The 22536-nt window shown below is 37.2% G+C and overlaps 1 protein-coding gene across 1 annotated transcript in view; it reads right to left on the bottom strand.

The window, feature by feature from the left end:
• Positions 1 to 12431: 12431 nt before the first annotated feature.
• tnrc6c1 (trinucleotide repeat containing adaptor 6C1) overlaps positions 12432 to 22536 on the bottom strand; it is a 77828-nt gene continuing 67723 nt past the window's right edge. Inside the window, exons 14-17 of the mRNA XM_048611117.1 lie at positions 21877 to 22077; positions 20783 to 20853; positions 19077 to 19216; positions 12432 to 16109 (exon numbers count right to left, since the gene is read on the bottom strand). Coding sequence (XP_048467074.1) covers positions 15749 to 16109; positions 19077 to 19216; positions 20783 to 20853; positions 21877 to 22077 — 773 coding nt within the window. The 3' untranslated portion in view covers positions 12432 to 15748. The remainder of the gene's footprint in view (positions 16110 to 19076; positions 19217 to 20782; positions 20854 to 21876; positions 22078 to 22536) is intronic.

Here is a 22536-nt window from a genome sequence, read left to right as displayed (position 1 = left end):
ATTCAATGTTTTGGCATCAATTACTTCCTGTGGTAATGAATTCCACAGGCTCACCACTCTTTGGGTGAAGAAATGTCTCCTCATCTCCATCCAAAATAATCTACCCCGAATCCTCAGACCGTGACGCCTGGTTTTGGACACACCCACCACTGGGAACATTCTCCCTGCATCTACCCTGTCTACTCCTGTTAGGATTTTATAAGTCTTTATGAGATCCCCCTTCATTCGTCTGAACTCCAGTGAAAACAATCCTCACCTAGTTAATCCGTCCTCATATGTCAGTCCCGCCATCCGTGAAATCAGCCTCGTAAACCTTCGCTGCACTCCCTTGAGAGCAAGAGCATCCTTCCTCAGAAAAGGTGACCAAGACTGCACACAATATTCTAGGTGTGGCCTCACCAAGGCCCTGTATAACTGCAACAGCACATCCTTGCTCCTGTACTCAAAACATCTCACAATGAATACCAACATACCATTCGCCTTCTTTACTGCCCACCTCACTTGCGTGCTTACCTTCAGTGACTGGTGCACAAGGACACCCAGGTCCTGCTGCACACTCCCCTCTCCCAATTTACAGTCTTTCAGGTAGTAACCTGCCTTCTTGTTTTTGCTTCCAAAGTGAATAACTTCACATTTATCCAAATTATACTGCATCTGCCATTGATTTGCCCACTCAGTCAGCCTCTCTAGGTCATGCTGAAGGATCTCTGCATCCTCATCACAGTTCAACATCCCATCCAACTTGGTATCATCTGCAAATTTTAAGATGTGGCATTTTGCTAACTCATCCAAATCATTAATACATATTGTGAATAGTTGTGGTCCCAGCACCAATCCCAGTGGCACCCCACTGCCTGCCAATTTGAAAAGGATCCATTAATTCCTACTGTTTCCTCTCTGCCAACCAGTTTTCTAATCACCTCAATAACACTTAACAAGGATTTAGCAAATAAAATTTCATCCTGGGATCCAACTTGTCAATCGTTATATCAGTTGGAATCATAACAAATGGGGGTGCTTTCTGGAATCTCATTTCATTGAGAAGGGATCAAGAAGAATCTGTATTTCTTTTAAAGAAATAGGTAAATGGGGGTGTTAGACCATGCTATGGTGAAGTTTGTTGCATTGATCATGAAGGCGGCTTCAAATTCTGGGAAGAATTTGAAGTAGAAGAGAGAACAGTGGATTATGTAAAGAAAGCAATTTGTTTTAGCTTTCTTTATTTTTGATTGTAGACCAAAAAGTGAGAAAAGGGTACTGCTTTAAACCAAGGGAACAGTGACATGAGAATGATGCAGCGTTAGAACAAGTTATTGGAACTCAACGAGTTGTACTTAAATTGTTGCTTTGTCCAAGCAGTTGGGGAGGATTGCCGCTCTCATTGCTTCTACGGGTGCATGATCAGGGCGATCCCCTTTTTAGTTGGGGAAAAAACAATCAGAAATATGTGCATTGGGTCAGAAATCAACAGCATTTCAAAAATTCTCCAATCAGCTGCTTGCCAAGTGGACTACCTTTATGTGAACAATACAGGAGCAGAAAACCTCCCGGCTCAAAAAAATAAACACTACATTGTTACTCTCTGCAAGGAGATGGCACAGAATTGGAAGACAGTTAGCTATTCTCACTCATCATTTGCCTATAAGCTGCTGTCTCTAACCAGTGATTAAAAGACTGAAAAGATTGGTGTGCCAACTATGTGACTACAGTACAGAATTGAAAGAACATGGGAAGAAGAAAATTAGAGATCAGGACTTGGAAGAAGCAGGACAACTCAATTAATCCTCTGTTTGGTATTACTGAACTGTGTTATGCTGACTTTTCTTCTCCATCTATTACTTTTTTATTGTTTGTCTGTGTCTGTTTGTATGCATGTGTGGAGTTTAAAGTTACAGTTATAAGCTGATAATCCATATTTATTTTGCCAGACCTGATTTATTTGTAACAAATAGCAACGTCTTGATAAGCACAAACCTTGTCAATATTTTCTATTAACTGCAGTTAATGTGACAGGAAAATTGGGGCAACTCAATCAAATCTTCAACGTTTGTGACCATCCTATAAGTAGTAATATCAGCTCACTTTACTAAGTGAAGGCGGCTAAACTTGGAGAGTTAGCAGTTAAATTGATGGTCAAAGCAAAAGTAGGATCTTATAACAAAGATGCTTGCAGTGATTATCCAGCATTTAGAATTAGAAGGTTAATCTGAAATTGAGATGGCACAGCTAAAGTTAGTTAGAATAACTAGAAATGAAAACTAAAAAAAAAGTGTTAGAAGAAAAAGAGAGACATTAAAGAAAAAGAGAGAAGATTGATGGAAAAGGAGATAGAATTATATAAAAAAACTCAAACTCCAAGGAGAAAGGGAAATTAAATGCCATGAGTTGGCCATAGAAAAAGCTTAGAGTAAGGAAAGAAGAGGTAGTAGCTCAGAGGATAATTTTAATTCAATGAGGGATTCAATTTGACTTTGAATGTATACCTAGTGCCTATATTTACTGAGAATGGAGTACAAAGATATTTCAACTCATCTGACAAGTTAGCTGAACAGATAAAATGGCCAAAAGATGCTTGGATTTTAATGTTACAAAGCGTTTTTACACAAAGTTATGATTGTGTAAGGAGGCTTGCCAAAAGAAACATTGGTTGATAATGAGGTTGTTAAAAAAGGAACACCAAATGCTTAGAGATTGGCCCTGAAGCTTATCAATTAAAATTTAGGACTACATGAAAGAAGCCTAATTAGATATTTATAGAAGAAAAATGCTGGGCAATGAATGGTTTTAATCACTATAACTAGAGTAATTTTTTCTTACATTCATAAATGTTATCATTATGAAAGAATTCAGAAATTGCATACCTACAAACCTAAAACAAAACTGATTTATATGAGCTTAAGGTATTAAAGATCAAAGATCAGAGAACCAACAGTTCTGGCACATACCTATGATATCTTGCATATTTTCTAATGGGGAAATGGTTTTACAGGAATCCTCAAAGAAATTGGTAGAACAGAAAATCTGCAGGTGGAATAAGCAAGTCTTGGAGAAGACACAGAAGGTCACTAAAGCAAGAAAAGAGAAAGGTTAGAAACAAAAAGTTATATAAAAGAAAATAACATTCTTCCATTGTAATAAGATTGGGCAGACCAAAACTAATTGTTGGAAGTTAAAAGTGGGAGACCAATTGCCAAAGCAGTAAAATCTAAGTGATTCTCAGAAACAGAGAGTTGGAAAAGGAAATAGGTATAAAAACTGTAGCAGAAGTACAAACAGAATGATTTCTTGGATTACACTAAGAAGGGAGAAAAGACTATTCCTAATTTATAGATCGGCATATATAGGCTATGGAAAATCCCAGTAATCAATTAAACCTGTGCCTTAAAAAAATTGAAGAACCACTTAGCAATATCTTAATAGATTGTGTAGGACCCCTACCTAAAAGCAGGAACGGGAACCACCATCATTCAACTATCATGTTTCAACAAGATTTTATGAAGCACTGCCTGTAGAAACAAAATTGCAAAAATGGTACTGGAAAAGTTCAATTTCTCACAAGATATGGATTACCCAAAGAAATACATTGGTTCAGTGTTAAAACTTCATGTTTCAAATATTCAAAGAAAAGACTGCTTTGGGAATAAAATAATTTATATTTTCTGCTTATCTCATGCATCAGAAAGCTGGCATCAAACTTTGAAGACCGCGATTAGAGCTTATCTGAATAATTGGGATAAAGGAATTTCCTTTATACTGTTTATCATTGGCAATGCTCCGAATGAATCCACAGGATCCAGTCCTTTGGAACTGAAATATGAACATGGGGTGAGGGGATAATTTAAACTGATGAAAGAAAACTAATTGATTAATCTAAGCTCAGAGTCTATGTTGGCTTACAGTCTATGTTTTGGATTTCAGAGGGAGACTTACCAAAGCATATGAGTTGGTCAAGAAACATTTGAAGAGTGTTCAAAACACAATGACAACTACAGCAGGTTAAAAGGCCAACGTTAAAACATTTGTTGCTGGAGTAAAGGTGTTGGTGTTCTTACTTGTCCCTGGGGAAGGACTGAAAGCCAGGCTCTCAAATCAAAAAGAAACTTGATAATTAAGTTGTCTACTGAGTATTCCAGACAACACAAAGAGTCAGAGAGGTTATGTCATTGCATTAATGGGACATTATAATAGACGATAGACAGGAGAATAGTGTGTTTTCAGCAGTGGAAAAATAGGGAATACCAAAAAAAAAATCAGACCAATTGGAGAATGCAGAATGCATCAGAAATTTAAAATTCAGAAGTTCATCAACGAATCAGGCTGGATAATGTGCATACACTTAAAATTAGATAAAAATGTTATATTCCAGAAAACTATCAAAGGACTTATAAAGGTTATTACAAAATGATGAGTAGATTTGTGTGAATATGCCAAGAGAAACATCCTTGGCTGTTCATGTTAGGGTGGGGGGAGCGGGGGAGAAAGGAGGAAAGATACGACAAAACATTTCTTACAATTAGCTCAGGTGGGAGAAAAGATTAAACTCATTGTAGATATGACATCATTGAACCAAGTCAGAGTTGTTGGAGCCTACCAATCCTGGTGGTGGTACTAAATGGGTCAAAAAGATTCTATATTATCGCAAAGATAACACTGCAAAATAAAACTGGCTAACTTTGTAGTCCATTGACTACATTGAAACAATTGGATATGCACAATTTGTCACAAAATTGACTTGCTATATGGATAATAGCAAGTTCCATTGACTGATGGAGCCAGAGAAATATCACCTTTTATAACACCAGATGGCATTTTTTAAAACAAAAACAAGTCATGCTATTTAGAATAAAAAATGCACCAGGACATATTTCAACAATTGACCAATAAAGTGACTGAAGCACAATAACTATGTGGCTTGCATCGACAACATGGTTGTTGTCAGGGAAGTACATTTACACCATTTGACTGAACTGTTACAAAGAAAAAAATTGTTATAAATCTAGCTAAAGTGAATTTGCCAAAGTGAAATGACTTGTGGGCCTATATTCCTCCAAACATTTCTTATTCATACACTTATCTAAAATGTCTTTTAAATGTTATACTGTACCATATTCACCACTTCCTCAAAGTTCATTCCACACATGAATCACTTTAAAAAAAAATGCCCCTCGTGTTATTTTTAAATCTTTCTCCTCACCTTAAATATGTCCCCTAGTCTTGAAAGTCTCCACCCGAGAGAAAAGACACTTGCCAATTCATCTTACCTATACCTCTCATGATTTTATAAAACTCTATTAGGTCACCTCTTAAACTCCTACGCTCCAGTGAAAAAAGTTTCAGCCTATCTAGCCTCTCCTTATAACTCAAACCCTCCATTTCCAGCAACTTCCTGGTAAATCTCTTCTGAACCCTCTCCAGCTTAATAATATCCTTCTGATAACAGGGAAACCAGAACTGCACATAGTACTCCAGAAGGGGCCTCACCAATGTTCTGTACAACCTCAACAGTGTCCCAACTCCTATATTCAAAAGTCAGAGCAATGAAGGCAAGCGTGCTCAATGCCTTCTTAAATCACCGTATCTATATAAGATGCAAACTTCAAAAGAATTATGCACCTAAACCAGTTTCCATGCTGTACATCCCTATGACACTATGATAAACCCCTAGGTCTCTGTTCTATAATACTGTCCAAGGCCCTACTTTTAGTTATACAAGTCTTGCCTATGTTTGTTTCACCAAAATGCAAAACCTTGCATTTATCCAAACTAAACTCCATCTGCCTCGCATCAGCCCCTTGACTTATTGATCAAGATCTTTTTGTTTTAGGCTTTAGCACGCCATAACTCCTTTAAAAAACTATAGAGGAACATATAAAATTTGAATAGATGCAAGAATGTCAGAGCACTTTTACAACTTAAAAGCTGTGCTGACAACTGTGCAGTATTGGTTTTAGCTGTGCCAGATTATTAGGACCCATTCAAACTGTCTGATGTTGTCAGTGACATTAGTGTAGTGCCTTTTTGCAAAGATAATAAAATAAGACTATTAGTCAAATGAGTAGAATTAGACCATTCAGCCTATCGAGTGCTCCATTATTCAATGAGATCTTGGTTAATCCAATAATCCTCAACTCCACTATACTGCCTTTGCCCTATAACCCTGGATTCCCTTATTGATTAAAAATCTGTCTGTCTCAGCCTTTGATATATTTAATGATGCAGCCTTGACTTCCATCAGTGGTGAAGAATTCCACAGATTCAGTAACATATAAAAGAGATTCATCCTCACCTCAGTCTTCAGCGTGCAATCCCTTATTCTGAGAATACGCCCCAAGGTCCTGGACTCTCCCAGAAGGAGAAACAACCTCTTTCCATTCACCCTATCAAGTCCCCTAAGCATCTTGATATTTCAATAAGGTTACTCCTCATTCTTTTAAATTCCAATGAGTACAGGCTCAATCTATCTTCATAAGACAGTCTTTCCATACCCATTAACAGCCTAACGAACCTTCTCTAGACTACCTGAATGCCAGTATCTCTATCCTTAGGTAAGATGCCCAAAACTGCTCACAGTATTCCAGTCGTAGTCTGACTCGTGACTTTAGTTTTTTTGGCAAAGCTACTTTTATACTCCACTCCCTTTGAAGAGAAAAATTCCATTTGCCTTCCATCTTCTCTGTCGAACTTGGATGTTAGATTTTTGTGATTCGTACATGAGGATTCCCAAATCCTTCTGTTCTGTAACATTCTTCAGTCTTTCCCCATTTAAATAATATTCAACTCCTCTATTCTCCCTGCCAAAGTGCATAAACTCATTTTCCCACACTATATTGCATTTGCCACGTTTTTGCCCACTTGCTTATCCTATCTATATCCCTCTGTAGACTTTATGCCATGCCTTCCCACCTGTTTTTGTGAGCTCGTAGTACATTCACTTTCCACATTCAAGTAGTTAATATATTACGTAAATAATTGTCGCCCCAGCATTGATCCCTCTGGTACTCCACAATTTACAGGTTGCCATGTTAAAAGTGTCCTTCTTATCCCAATACTGTCTTCTATTTGTTAGTTAATCCTCTATCCAGACTAATATATTACCTCCAACATCACAGGCTCTTAAGTAGTCTAATGTGTGATACCTTACCAAATACCTTCTCAAAATCCATATATATTACAACTACTGCTCTCCTTTTATCTATACTGCTTGTAACCTCTTCAAAGAATTCTAGTAAATTTGTCAGGCATGATTTCCCCTTCAGGAAGCTATGCTGATTCTGCTTGATCATATTGGGTATTGCTAAAAGTTCTATTACATCCATTATGAGTGAGTCTAGGATTCTCCCAATAACAGACATTGAGCTAACTGGTCTATAGTTACCTTGTGTTTTATTTCCTTTTCTTAATATAAAGGTGTTACATTAACGTTATAGCTCAGTCCTCAGACTTTTCCAGAATCTGAATTCTTGGATGATTATGACCATTGCATTCACTATGTCTGTAGCTACTTCCTTTTAGATCCTAGATTGCATCTAATCAGCTCAAGGGCACTTTTCAGTCTTCAGCTCCATTGGCTTCCCTAGCACTTTTTCTCCAACGATAGTTGTACTTATTTTCTCTTCTCCTTTGCCAATTGAATGTTTAGTAACTTCGGAATGCTATTAGCATTTTCCACCATGAAGGTTTATGCAAGGTATTTATTCAACTCCTCTGCCATTTCTTGGTCCCTCACTATAACTTCCTCAGCCTCACTCTCTATGGCGCCTTTGTTCACTTTGATTTTGCAGTTTCTTTTTATATATTGAAAGAATTTCTTGCTGTCCCTCTTGATATTACCTGTGCATGTATGTTCAATGCTTATATTCTCCCTCTATTATTTTTTGGTCACCTTTTGAAGACTTTCCCAACCCTCTGGCTCACAACTAAATCTTTGCCACGTTGAATTTATTTTCATTCAGTTTGATGCTTTTCTTAACTTACTTGGTTAACCATGGTTGGCTCACCCCCTTGCTGGAATATTTATCTTTGCTGTGAACCATGAACCATTTTCTTAAAAGTCTGCCATTGTTCCTCAACTGTCATTGCAGCTAAACTCCTGTCCCAGTCCACTCAAGCCAGCTTTTCCCTCATTCCTTCATAATTACCTTATTTCAGCTTACCAGGGTTATTTTCAACTCAAGTTTCTCCCTCTCAAACCGAAGTGTTAAATTCTAACATGTTATGGTCACTATTTCCGAGGGGCTCTTTTACTCTGATATAATTTATTAAACCTGCCTCATTATACATCAACAGATCCAAAATAGCTTGATCCCAGGCTAGATGCACAACATTTTGTTCTAGGAAACTGTGCTGAATACACACTATGATTTCTTCCTTGTAGCTACCCACTTCCAATCTGACTGGGCCAGTCTACAAGGCTAAAGTCACCCATGATTAAGGTACTGACTTTGTTACATACCCTCATTATCTTCTAATTTATTTTCTGTTCCAACTGATTAAGATTACACCTACCTGCCTCCTTTCATATGGATCCTACACTTTCCAATCAATCAAATATCATTTTTTGCTATTGTTATTGCTATTCCACCCCATACCAATGTTTCTTTCCTGCCTGTCCTTTCAAAAATTCACACACCCCCAAACATTTGGTTCCCAGCTTTGATTTTCTTTTAATCACATCTGGATAAAAAAGGCACTCAGACAAAACTGCACACCCCAACTGAAATAGTTAATAGCAGAGGGGATATGAGTCTCCTATTGGTTCTACATTATTTTGAAATATACATCACCAATGTGAATTAAACTGTTGTTATTTATATGGCCCTCAAACATTTGATTTTTTTGAGACAAGAATTAAATTGTTTGAATGGGGTTTAATCCTCCAACAATTTAAAAGTGATTCATCCATCTGGAAAAGTAAATATTGGTAATTGAGTGCTGTTATGTAAACAGACTTATGTGAAGTATCAAGCACTATTAACATTGTGTTGGCAGTGTTAAACATAATTTTTACGGGAACTGAAAGTTCTTTATAGATATATTTTCATTCTTCTTTGGGGAGGTATTATGAAAGGTATGATTTATATATAATTTTCTTTTAAATCTACAGATTTCATAGATTTTGTTTTGCCATGTGTTTCAAAATTGTTCGAACTGTTATATAATCAATGGTTTTGTTTTATTTTTATTTGTTTTATATGATAAACTTGTTTTATTGTTAAAGTCAAATCTGCAGCCTTGTATTCTTATATTTCAGTGAAAGACTGTCACGTTGTATTAAAAAAATACAAGCAAGCCAGATTTTAGTCTGGGATCTGACTTGTCCAGTTTTAACATAAGCTTGGATCATAACAGTTCTTATTTCACCAATTTCTTCAGCATTCTTAAGCACCAGCTTTTCTTGGATTCTTTTGCAAAGTATTTTAACATTAGTTCAATGTTTCACTATTCCATTGTAGCACTGTTGTTTAATGGCCTGAACTTTTGGGTCTTATTGATGACAAAGGCGCCAGCATCCAGAGTTATCAGTGATTGTACACATAGGCAGAATAATGCAGCAATCCTGAAGTCACTGTCAGCGATTCTGTGTTTCTCTAAAGAATGCATTATTGAAGTACTCCCTGACTACAAAAGTGGAAATCACATTATGACAATAACTTTAATTATTTTTGCTGATATTTTTGTTGGGAACGCAAAAAAAAACTACACACTCTGGTTTATGAAGTCTACCTGCTATTGAACAGCAAACTCTCTTTATTATCACTGGCTCCAGGTAAGCCAATTTTAAAATAGCGGAAGGTCAAATTTCTTCATAACAATTAAAATATATTTACAAAATAGTGCAATTTTTAAGTTTATCTTTAGTTCAGTTCCTATCTTCATTCAATTACATTCATTTACTTTAATATCTGAACATATAGATTAAAAGTAAAGGACGTTAAGATCCCAATTTTTGTTTTGGGTTCCGTTGACGAAGGTGGGAGAAGCACATTGAATTGTATTTCAGGTTCAGCAACGCAGGAAGAGCTGAGGAGACTGCTGGATTCCAGGGCAGGCTGAGCAAAAATCCTGTCGCAGGACTCCAGCACTCTCTCAAAAATTAAAAAAAAAAAAAAAAAAAGAGTAAAATATAAAACATCCCATCCTCACCCCAACACTCTCACCATTCCCCAACCATGTCAACCCTTGCCACCTAAATACCATCTGCCCCTTATGGGCCCTCAGATTTCCCATTCTGTTTTGTCAACCCATCATTCCACCCACCACTCATTCAATGCCTAATATCGAATTGTACCCATGCAAATAGGTAATGAAACAAGCCCATATTAAAGTTCTATCTTATAGACCATATTCTATTAAGAGCTCTCACTTTTACAAAAAATAAGACATGACATATCATCAGGTTTGAAAGCTCCAAAGGGTTTAGCCACAATCTTCTCTACTGCTCAGAATCTCAAAGTATAAATGGCAAAACCTCTCCCTCTCCAAGGATTTCCGATCGCCCCTCACTGTAAGTGACTCCCAAACTCCCCCATCCTACCACAAAAAGTGTCTTAGGACCACTTCCAAAAGGGTACTGTGGCTGTCCAAACAAATCTACAAACAGACCTGCTTTCACTGGTTCAACATGCATATTGAGTTCCATGCAACAGTGATGCTGCAACTCCACTTCAGTGGAAACAGCCAGTGACTCATATGGCTAGCTGCCTCCATAAAACATACATGCACAAAACAACCTGGCCTGTTTCTGCCAGAAATAGTAAGAACTGCTGATGCCGGAGTCGGAGATAACACAGTGTGGTACTGGAGGAACACAGCAGGCCAGGCAACATTGGAGGAGCAGGAAAGTTGACGTTTCAGGTTGGGTTCTGAAGGGTCCAGAACCAAAACATCAACTTTTCTGCTACTCTGATGCTGCCTGGTCTGCTGTGTTCCTCCAGCTCCACACTGTTACCCAAGGCCTGATTCTGCCCCTGTGAAAACAATAAGTGCCATATTTGGGAGTGGAATGTGATTTCAGGCTACCTACACCATTTCAACTACAATGAAAAGTTCTTTGTCATGGCAAAAACATGGCCCCAAGCATTTTTAACTTCCAAGTTGGCAGGCTGAATATTTCAACATGACTGGTTGCTAATTTGCTGACACCATTGCAGCTATATCAAGACATTCCTTTGTCTTGGCTCCCCAGTTAAACAGCTGTTGAGAAATGTGTAAAACAGTGATAGAGAACACGAGATCTTTGTGGGGAGTTTTCTTTGAGATCACATTATTCTGCCTATGTGGGAAGTCAATGTGATAACTCTGAATGTTGATGACTTTGTCATCAATAACACCCGAAAGTCCAGGCCATTAAATAAACATGCACTACAATGAAGTAATGAAACACGCACCCAGTGTTAAAATATTTGGCAAAACAGTCCAAGGAAAGCTGGTGCTTGGCTATTGACTGAATAATCTAGTCTATCATCTACGTACTGGTATGATCACTGGACTATTAATCCAGATATCTATTAAGGTTCTAGGGAGCTGCATTTGAAGCCTGTAATGACAGATGATGGATACTTAATTCAATAGAAATCTGGAATCAATAGTCTAACGATGACCACGAAACGACTGTTGATTGCTGGAAAAGCCCAACCGATTCGCTAAAATCCTATAGGGAAGGAAACAACTGGCTTTACCTGGTCTGGTCTACGTGTGACTCCAGACTCACATTAGTGTTGTTGACTTTTAACTGTCTTCTGGGCAATTAGAGATTGGCAATAAATGTTAGAAGTCCACATCCCACAAATGAATAGAAAAAAATTTGCACACTGAATCCAGATACTTTATCTCAATTCTACAGTTGCATAAACTCCTTGTCCTATGTTATTACCAAGACTAAGCAAAAATGCTTTGTTATTTTACATTTAATACAATTTTGATGAAAAGATAACATAACTGCAAATTCTCATATCAGTACTACTTTATCGACCAGATCTGTATAAAATGAATTGTACGCTGCTGTCCATCAAATTCTATTTAATAACAATAATCATGCTGAGCATTAATTTGCAGATTATAAATTATCATTCAAAACTGAACTCTGCATTCATCTGTAATCTTATTCATACGCATCTTGTTTGCTCTTGCCCGATTACTTCAAAACGATTGAAATACATTCAATTCTGAACAATGAGAACACTTTTTTTTAAAAACCAATGGACCAGAGTATTTGGCTAAATAGAGAGCAACTCAGAAAATGAATTCTGGTTTTGTACTATATACTTGAATGCAGCATTGCTTAGCGTTTATTGATAACAATGAATCTCCAGTGCAAAACATCATTCCAGTTTCGTTTTCAAAAAAAAAAACCTGTTGAAATCCAATGCTTAACTTGTAGGAGTTAATAGCTCAAGTGTGTCAAGTAAAAGCATATAGCTTGAAGAGGTAAATGGAGGCATAATCTTTTATTCATTGTTGATTCAATAATACATACTCTACCAGCAAAAATGAAAAATATGTTTTAACATTACAAGGTGAAAACTTGATTTGGATGAATTGATTTGCTGCACAAAGTATGCACGCACAATGTTTGTCACAACTTTTCAATGCTCTGGCTTGTGTCAGTTCTGCTGCTTGTTCTGTTACAAGGAAACATGCAAAGGGAGGGGTATCCATTAAAGTAAACAAATGGATCAAACTTGTTTACTTACGTGGGTAAATCCAAATCAAGCTTTAATTTCAAATGCATTTAAACATCCAAATGTTCCCACCTGAAAAATCCTTGTTTCTTTAAACGTTTGTTTTCATTTTTCATTTAATGAAGCTAATTGTGCTTTGTTATCTCAACAAAGTAAAGTTTGGACAGTTTCTTTAAAAACAAGTTCCACTTTTTAACAAAATCACAAATTCCGCTTAGTGCTGGAGGTGGCATTGACATTTGATATCTCACATCCACATTGAACACTTCCATTGGGCTCTGAAACTGCTTAAAAGTGAGTAACTAATTTCAAATTACAACAGTGCTTTGACGTAACATGCCTGTATTGGAGTTTGAACCCTAGTAGATTATATACAAAAGCCTGTTATTTATACTGTACAACAATCAAATTCTTCAATACAAATTTCAAGGTCAGCAAACCTCCATGGGTTAGGATAGTCAAATTTCACAATGTGTACTGAAACCCAAAACAAATGCCACCATATTTCCCGCCCCCCCCCAAAAAAGGAGGTGCAGACAAAATTCTTCATTAAGACTTCCAATAGCAACTTGGGATTAGAAGTACAATTCCTCTTCAAATCAGACTACACCAATTTGGAATGCCGGTGTCACTTTGTAGTTACAAATTAAATTATTTCATTTAGTCACAGGGTTTTGTATAGGCTGCACCCGAGAAGCAAGTGGGTGGATATAAACTGCCAACATATATATGTATATATAATATATATAATATATATACACACACAAACAAACATACATACACACACACACACACACACACACACAAACACATACACACACACATTCACTGGTACCAGACCAGGGTGTCAAACTCATGGAATGGTTCACTGATTAGTTTAATTGGGAATTTTGTCAAAAGATTTTCAACATAGCACTATATACTTTGGAAAAGAAACTTTTACAAGCTTTCCTAAATTATTTTAAAATGTTTGTTTCTGTTATAGTTTATTAAGTATTCACCATTTAATGTTTCAGAGCCACTTAGAGCACCATCTTTGTAGAGCTGATGGGGCAACCTCTTTAGTAAACTGAGTATATCCAGTTAGTGCAATACATCGTGGTAATCGGCTATCTCAGAGTAAACAATGAATAGAACAGAAAGCAGCTTTACCACAACATACTGAACCTTTGGGATCTGCTCAGTGTAAGTGAATAAAAATTATCCTTCATTTCCAAAAGATAATGCATTAATTGATCTTGTACAACTGTAAGGGAATAAAACCTGTAAATGATAGTTCTCAAGAAGCCCAATAAGTTCAAGAAAGCAATCTTCTGTGCATATGTTTTACAATCACATTCTATGAGGAGAAAATGTTAAAAGCCACCAACTTTAAAAACAAAACTTGGATTATCAACATTTGCAATTCAAAGGCAAAAATGAAATAAACACAGATGTTCATACCCTTTTCTTCCCTCAAACCCCCTAAAACTTTAAAGTCAGGTTTTTTTCTACTACTCAAGACTATTTTCGGCTTGGAATATACATAATGGCAATGAGATGTAAATACCTTCTGAGAAGAAACAAGTAAATACACTCTACTAAAATTCAGGAAAAACAAAGTCTTGAACCCATTTGTGCATAGTTCATGATCCTCTTTAAACCAGCTTTCCACTTCCAACAACAGCTCGATAAAACCAATAAAACCTATCCAAAGTTAATGCACAAGTTACCTGATCAAAGCAGGCTGGGACAAGGAGAGTTTATACAGTAACATACCTTACAGTATGTTAGTCCATTGTCTTTAACACAATCAAAAGCATTGATTTCTTTTTAAAACATAAAGCATTTCATAAAGCACTCTTCAAACATTGTTGTGTCCATTATTTGGTAAATAAGTAACTGCTACAGAATAAACAGGTATTTTCTTCTTTTCTTCAGTGCTAGAAGTTGGGTTAAAATACATGAAATGGCGTGGAGTAGCTCCCCAGAAAATTCAGGCCTTCCTGAGACATCATCCACTGTGTGCAAGAAAGTGAGCAAACATTTATGAAGGAAAAAATACACAACAATGGCCAAAAAAAAAAACAACACTGTTCATTCCCAGAGTTCTGAAGTAGCACATCTTCATTCTGAAAATAGGTTTTGATGGAAGAGTAATTGTCCTTTTTTCATTTTGTTTTTCCTTTCTCTAAGGTTCCAAAAAGTTTGTAAACAGGAGGATACCAGACACAGGCACCTCCAAATCAGTCACAAAAATATGCAGTCCAAGTGCTTCCCATTGCCTGCTTGCAGGCTGGGTCCACTCTATCGTGTAGCTATGGCCACAGTTCAACTAGAGCATTTTTAATTTTTTTTTTAAATTTTATACTCTGAAAGAAAACTGGTGCAATACTCCTGTAATAATTCTCTTGCATTAGTCCACAAAAAAAGCCACTAAAGGTAGGTATACACATCATCTCCAGAGCACACACTGTTTAAGAGCGTCCTTGAGTAAACATTTACACATGAATTGCTGCTGGCCCCCTTTGTAAGATTAGCTGGAGGGGCTGCATACACTCAGTGCAAAGTTAGAAGCTAATAATTTGACTGACAAGCAAATAAAAGCATATACTGTATAAAGAAACAAAAACACACGGATTTCATACGCACTCACACATCTGAGCCATCGTTCTCTCTCTCTCTCTCTCTCACACACACACACACACACACACACACACACACACACACACACACACGCACACGCACACAGACAGACAAACAAACCTTTTTTTGTTTGAGCCTATTTGTGATGACAACATCTTGGAAGTGTAAATTAGACGGTTTTCACATTTCATTATTGGCCTGCTTGATTCAAGTATTTGTGTTGATATGTTTTTGGGATCAACGAAATAATGAAAGCAAGGGTAATGTGCATACTAAACCCAGGCTCACAAAAGTAGACTTTCCATGCCCCTTCCCCTCCCTCCCATTTCCCTGCCCACCCTCCACACCCAACCAAAAAAAGGTTGTGGATCAAGGGTCAATATGATGCCCAAAATTGGGTTGTTTAGTGCTGATTGTTAGCTCCACAAGATCGTCGGTTTTCCCTACATGGATTCTCCACTGAGAAGATCACCAGGTAGCAAGGTGTTTATAGGCGTAGGGCTGCCAATTACTCTGGTATCATCACTGTTTGGAGGCCCCCATAGGCTGCTGGAGTACTGGGGGACACCACTCCATAGGAGGTCATTTGCTCCTTTCCCACTCAGGCTTGTAGTATTCCAGTGACCCAGATCATTGCGGACCAATCCGTGAGAGTTGGTGCTCGACCCAAGTCGGCTCTGATTGGTTCCTGTGTTAGACTGCCAGCTAGAGGTCTGTGTCAGTGTTTGACCTTGTGCAAAGAAACGGTTAACTTCCTCATCACTAGCAAATTCAGCGAGGATGGTAGTGTTTCCCAGAACGCACCTGGAAAGAAAGGAGGGTTGAACATTACAGACTAAGTTGAATTAACTCAAACACTTAAAATGATAACTGGTAATAAAAATAACCTTTAAAATATAGAATTTACCAGGAATTGTTGCACCTATTGCAAAATTTGAACTGCAGTTTTTAAAATGGTGTGTACCAAACGTATGTATTTCAGTTTCTTCAATATATCCCTTTACAGCTAATTTGCAACTTGTTTTTCCATGACAATTTAAATACTGATGTATTAAGGAAATTGACTTTTTTTGAGCATTGTGACTTTTAAAAAAATGGTAGAGAAAGTTAAATCATTCTAATTCTGTTTCGATGGGCTTTCAAACTACTGGTATGCAGGGGGCACAGAGTCAGCAGACCATACCTGAACGAGAAGCAGATTGAGTGTAGGAGTGAACTTGGGGGAGATGGAAAAGAAGTACTTAAGAAAGGTTTATCCTATTTTTAAAAAGTGTATTAGGCATCAATTGAATTTTTCAGTACTAGGAAGGCTTTATTCAGACGGATAAAGTTTTTTTTATAAGCCACAACAAGGTTAACTCATAAATAAAGGAATGGCAGGCTGCTTTAATCTCAAGAGTGCATATCTCCTGTGCTACGTGAAAACTCCAGGATGTTTCCAATACTCTGGATTACCATTTGTGCAGGAAATGCCATCAGTTGCAGCAGCTTGATCTCACCACAGTGCATATGTGAGACTGAGAGTGATGTGATTGGAAGTTTTTGGATGTGATCACTCTGCAGCTAAACAGTATATAGGAAGAGAGGCATTGGATGGCCTACAAGGCTAGGAACTGGGATGTGCTGTCTGAGAGTGGTAGAGGAAAGTCCAATCAAGCATTGAAAGAATTAGATGATTATTTGAAAAGAAACAATGTGCAGAATTATAGGGCAGGACTGGATGTTAGCATTACAGCATTGGAGAAAGAGGATGTTCCAGTAGGGCCAAGATAATATCAATTTAGCAAGAGTTGAGGAATTTTAAAAAGTGTGATTACATTACTTGGTACATAATTTTGCTCAGCGTAGAGGAATAAATTTGCAAGGAGGAGTGAAAACTGTCAATTAGTTACAATAGGGACTATAATTGCCTGAATATAGACTGGGGTAGCAGTAGTTTAACAGGAAGAAGGAGGAAGAGTTCCTGCAATGAATTCATAACAAAGATCAGTTAGAAAATACAACTGAAGACCAGAGGGAATATAAAAGGTTGGGGGAAAAAAAAAAACAAGTTTAAAAAAGCAAAGATCAAGTATAAAGAGAGACTGGCAACTAATGCAGAACTTCAAAAGAACAATAATAATAAGTTGGTGGAGTGGGGGGACAGCTGGCAGATGAAGTTCAACGTGGCATATTTTGGTAGGAAGAAGTGCAAGTGGTATGACTAAAATCATTTTCTTTGCAACATGTGGCTAGGATATGGGAGGCACAGTCTCAGTGGTGGAGGCAAGTTTGATTGAGGCAATTTAAATAAAAAAAGTATAACTCTAAATTGGATGCAAGAGTAGAGGGACCTGAATGTACAGATGCCTAAGTCATCAAAAGGTAGTAAGATAGGCTGAGAAAGTAGTTAACAAAAGTTAATACAGTACCTCACACTTCACTGATAGGGGCAGAGAGTACTGAGCAAGGAGGCTAATTTGAACTTGATAGGCACAGGTTCAGCCTTAGCTGGAGTAATACTTCTAGTTAGGATGGATGTGAAGGAATGAGTTGGAAGGGGTACAGAAGAGGTTGATGAAAATGGTTACAGATATAAATAATCGTAGAGTTACAAAGATAGACTGGAGACACCTCAGATTGCTTTGCTTGAAGAGAAGCTAATTGGAGATTTGTGTGAAGTATGTACAATCATTAGGGTTCTGGACAGAAGAAACAGGAGAAAATCTTCCTCCTCATGAAAGGATCAAGAGCAAGAGAGCACAGATGTAAAGAAATGAGTAAAAGAAAGGGCAAATGGTGTGAGGAAAAACACTTTCTGTAGCAAGTGGCAAGGATTTGGGATGCACTGTCTGACAGTGGCAGAGGCAAGTTCAATCAAGGCATTCAAAAGGGAATTAGATGGTTCTTTGAAAAGGAACAATGTGCAGAATTATAGGGACATGGCAGGAGAATGGCATGAGGTGAAATACTTATTTGGAGAGTCAGCACAGATAGCAGGTTGAATGCCTTCCTTCTGTCTGGTGGCAATTTTGAGATTCTGTGAAGTATCTGCAATAACATATCAGTACCTTAGGACATGTTGCACTTTTTTCCAGTCTACATGTATAAGCTTTCATAAGCTGGAACAAACTTTCATTCAACATTGTTCATTAATTTGAAGAAAAATTCATAATTGAAATTTTTTCAGTCAGTTACTTTTCTGGCGGCTGCATAGGAATCAACAAATGTTGGCGGTGAAATTTCTAGATGTTGACTTCTCAGCTGTTTGGTTTGGAGGTTTTTTTTTTAAAAAGTATAAGATCAGACACTGTTCTAGACACATTGCTTGCCTAGACTGGGTAGAATGAGCCGGCAAAAAAAATCAAAAAACTAACATCCAAGGTTCAGAGACAGTTGTACAGACAAATTTAGTAAAGGAGATGTTTGAGGAGTCGGTTATAAGTGGGTAGATTGATGGAGGAAGTTAAATGAAAAGAAACAACTAAGGGGAAGGACAGGAAATGGAGGCCTGACCACAAACCAGAAAAGGTTGACCCATTTGCACTGAGCTGTGGGGTGGCCACCAACAGATAGATGACAAGCAAAGGATTTAAAAAAAAAGGGTAGGGGAGAGTCAAAAGTAAATACATTAAATCAGGGCTTATGATAGTCTGTAGAAATAGTGTGAAATGTTTCTTTTTACTTTGACCTGTCTTTTCCTAAACTTCAAAGGGGCTTGTTTCTAATTTAAATCCAAAGAAAATTAAAATTATGGTAAAATCGAACGCTAGAGTAATCAAAAACACTTACATGTGCAGAGACTTCTGGGCCTTAGCTGCTTCTTCCTTGGAACTGTAGCGAACCACAGCATTTCCTTGGGTCAGGTTCAGATGGAATGTTATCAATGGACCATGTTGCATGCATAAAGTCCGCAAGGTCGAACCATCGATCTGTAGCAAATAAGTGAGCCATGATCACTTGCATCAGTTTGAAACATTCACATGCGCAGTAACGTCCACAACTTTATAAGTTTGCTTGGCACATGTTACTGTTATAGAAGTGTGGTGAAACAATCCACCCGCCAACCACTCAGAGGGTGGTGGGAATCTAGAACTCACCGCCTGCAAAAGGTGGCAGAGGCAGGAAACCTCACAACATTCAAGTAATATTTAGATGCGTACTTGGAATTCCAAGTCATACAAGGCTACAGGCCAACTACTGGTAAATTGGATTAAAATAGTGTTCTTGAACAGTATAGATTTGATGAGCCGAAGGGTCTTTTGCTGCGTTGTAGACTCCACGACTTTAAAACTAATTACTTACTTAAATTTAATAAAAAAAATTATGGATGCTGGAAATCCAGAACAAAAACAGAAATTGCTGAAGAAACTCAGCAGGTCTGGCAGCATCTGTAGAGAGGAAGGGGAGTTAATGTTTCAGGTCGAGTGGTCTTTCAGAGTTTCTCCAGCAATTTCTGCTTTTGTTACTTATTTAAATAGCAGTCATCACTTGACAAACATCAAAGACATTTCAATTTTTAACTAAATGGAAAGTAGCTAACTAAAATTACTAATTACCAAACCCTATACCCTCCAGAATCTGAGTGGTTGGTTGAGTAACATTATCGTGATTAATCAAGTGAATTAAGATGACTACAAGCTAACAAATCTGTAAATCCAACTCAGGAAAAACAAAACACCCCTGGAAAAGGAAAATAAACCATTTAATGCAACTGTCTTCAGTTGTTCTACTAGATAAATTGTCCCAAAGCTCTAGCAGTCTATGAAAGAGAAAAGCTTTTAGCTGTGGGAAAGGACAGTAGAATGGAGAGGAAAAAACAGCTGGCCCAATAGTTACATTCTGGGGTTTTACAGAAGCTAAGGATACTACATTTCTAATTTCCTAGTATATAATTTTCTCAGAACAAACTATGCAAGTCTAAACTCCAACACCTTTTCAGTCAGTCACTCATGAAGGAGATTTTTGAGATTCTCCTCAAGGTTCTGCACTGGGGCTTGAACCCATAACCATCTGACTCAAGAATTATTGCTGTTAAGTAGTGATGAATTTTTAAAATAACTTTACCATTGGACTTCTTTTTTCTATTGTTGTTCATGTAGCGTTTTGATTTGTTCAATAATGTGTAATACATGTTACCCAATAAAACCTATTTATTTCGTACTAATTTTGCGAAATTTCTAGTTGCAAAAGCTATCAGACATAATTGGCATCTCAACCTAAACTTTATTAAATACCATTTAAAATAGGCTTTGTAATAAACTTGGAAATCAGATGAGATTATAATAGGATTATAAATCTATTATGGGACACACATTGCAGGAATAGTTTGGCAGTTCATTGGATGATAATTAAACTCTATAAATGTAAATCTGTACATTTTCTGTTCAGCTACACAGAATTTGAAAATTTTGGATGTACTGATTTTCGAGCTCAATTGCAACCAATGGCATTTACAACAACGAAGTTATTTTCACATTACACTATTAAATTGTTACCTGGGGTGTGAGGTTTCGGAGAACCAGCCAGCTATTGTTTCTTCCAGAGCTGTCAGTACTCCAAGCAGAATCTAAAAAGGCAAAAGGCACATTACATACCATTAACATTAATTCTGAGACTATATTCTATGCATCAGAATGGAAAAAACAATAAACCATCTTTCGTGAAGATTGTGTCCAAATGGAACTCAGGAAATCTAATGGATTCATGGAGCAAAGTGGCACTTCATCTTAAGAACAGGAATGCGATTCTTTTCTCTGTTCCGAGTAAGTTAGCAAAGGTCATCAAATATGGAACTTAAGAATGACCACCCTGCTTTTGATGATGATTATTAATTTTCACAATATGAAATTAGTAAAGGGTCCTGATAAAGAGCAATTTAATTTCATGGTAATGCAACACTTTTTATGCCATAATCGAGGGAAACCAGGTAAGTTTAAATTAATTTTCAAAGAAAGGCAAAATGCCAAAATAATTTCCTTGCTCCAGTTGGGAAATTCAGCACCAAAAGCTAAATTCACATGCTAATGGGGATTTAAAAAAAAAAAACTTCCTTTCTGCAAACTTAATTTACTTGCAAAAATCAGACAGCTCAAGTTATACACCTGCAAAGCAGAGAGAATAAAGAAGTGCTTTAAAGATAGGAAATGCACTACCTGAGTATATAGTCATTTCCTGGTTTCCCTTGATGAGGAATTCCTAACCTTGAGATGAAGTGTCACCTTACTCCACATGTCCTCTGGTTCATTTGCCAAATGTGTACTAGAAAAATGATCACAAACTAATATACGAGATTCCACAAACCATCAGATATTGGACATGGAATAGAGTATAGAAAAGTTTTCTGGTTCTGAATTGCCACTTCTTGAAAAATACCTGATCCTTTAATATTTCATGATCTCAAATTGTTTCAAAATGTAATACAATTACACAAGATAATTAAGTCAACTGAAACTTGAACACTATTTGTTATTATAAAAATCTTAACATCCAGAAACTTAAAAATCATAAAGCAGCAGAAATGTGGAAATTCAGACACTGAGCAAATTTCAAATGCCTAGAGCACAAGGCATTGCAATAATTCAAAACTTACTGGAGGAATAAGAGCTTGGCCAGCTTGAGACGAGTCCGAGTGAACTGACACCCCAGGATGGTGATGGCTTGGTGTTTGTCAGGCCTGGTGGTGGCCGAGTGTTTTTGGATCCTAGCGGCACTTTCCATAATTCATGCGATAGCGATGGTTGAGTTTGAGCAATGGGTCCAGGTGACCAAGTGGACTTATCTGTCAGTTTAGCTGAAATGCAAAAAGAACTCTCCTTTAGACAAAGGAAATTTGGTTAATGAATATATTTATTTCAATTCCAGGTACATAGCTCTTCAAAATATATAGATTTCTGCATTTATTTTAGAGCGTTTTCCCATTTAGCCTTTGAGCACTGAAAGTCCTTTTGAATCTCAAAATACAAAGCTCCCCTCGAACTTGTAAAACCTTGGTCCACTTATTTATATTTGAGATTATGAAACAATCATATAACCACAGAACATATTCAAAAACACAACTCAGAATAGTACCATAATTCAAAGTTTTAGAAAAGCAGTAACCACATTACTGTGACCTCTGTTGCTGACCATTTCAAAGGTTCAAACACTCAATATTATTACCTTGACATGTACGGTCAAAGAAAAAGTGAAAATATTCAGAAGGTTCACAAGTCTACCAATTCAATTTGTCTTCCGCGGGAAGTTTCTGGGA

The sequence above is a fragment of the Rhincodon typus genome, chromosome 23 (assembly GCF_021869965.1).
Source record: "Rhincodon typus isolate 14 chromosome 23, sRhiTyp1.1, whole genome shotgun sequence".
Classification (NCBI taxonomy): domain Eukaryota; kingdom Metazoa; phylum Chordata; class Chondrichthyes; order Orectolobiformes; family Rhincodontidae; genus Rhincodon; species Rhincodon typus.
Note: the sequence above shows the minus strand (reverse complement) of the source record. Positions and strands in the feature narration are given on the sequence as shown.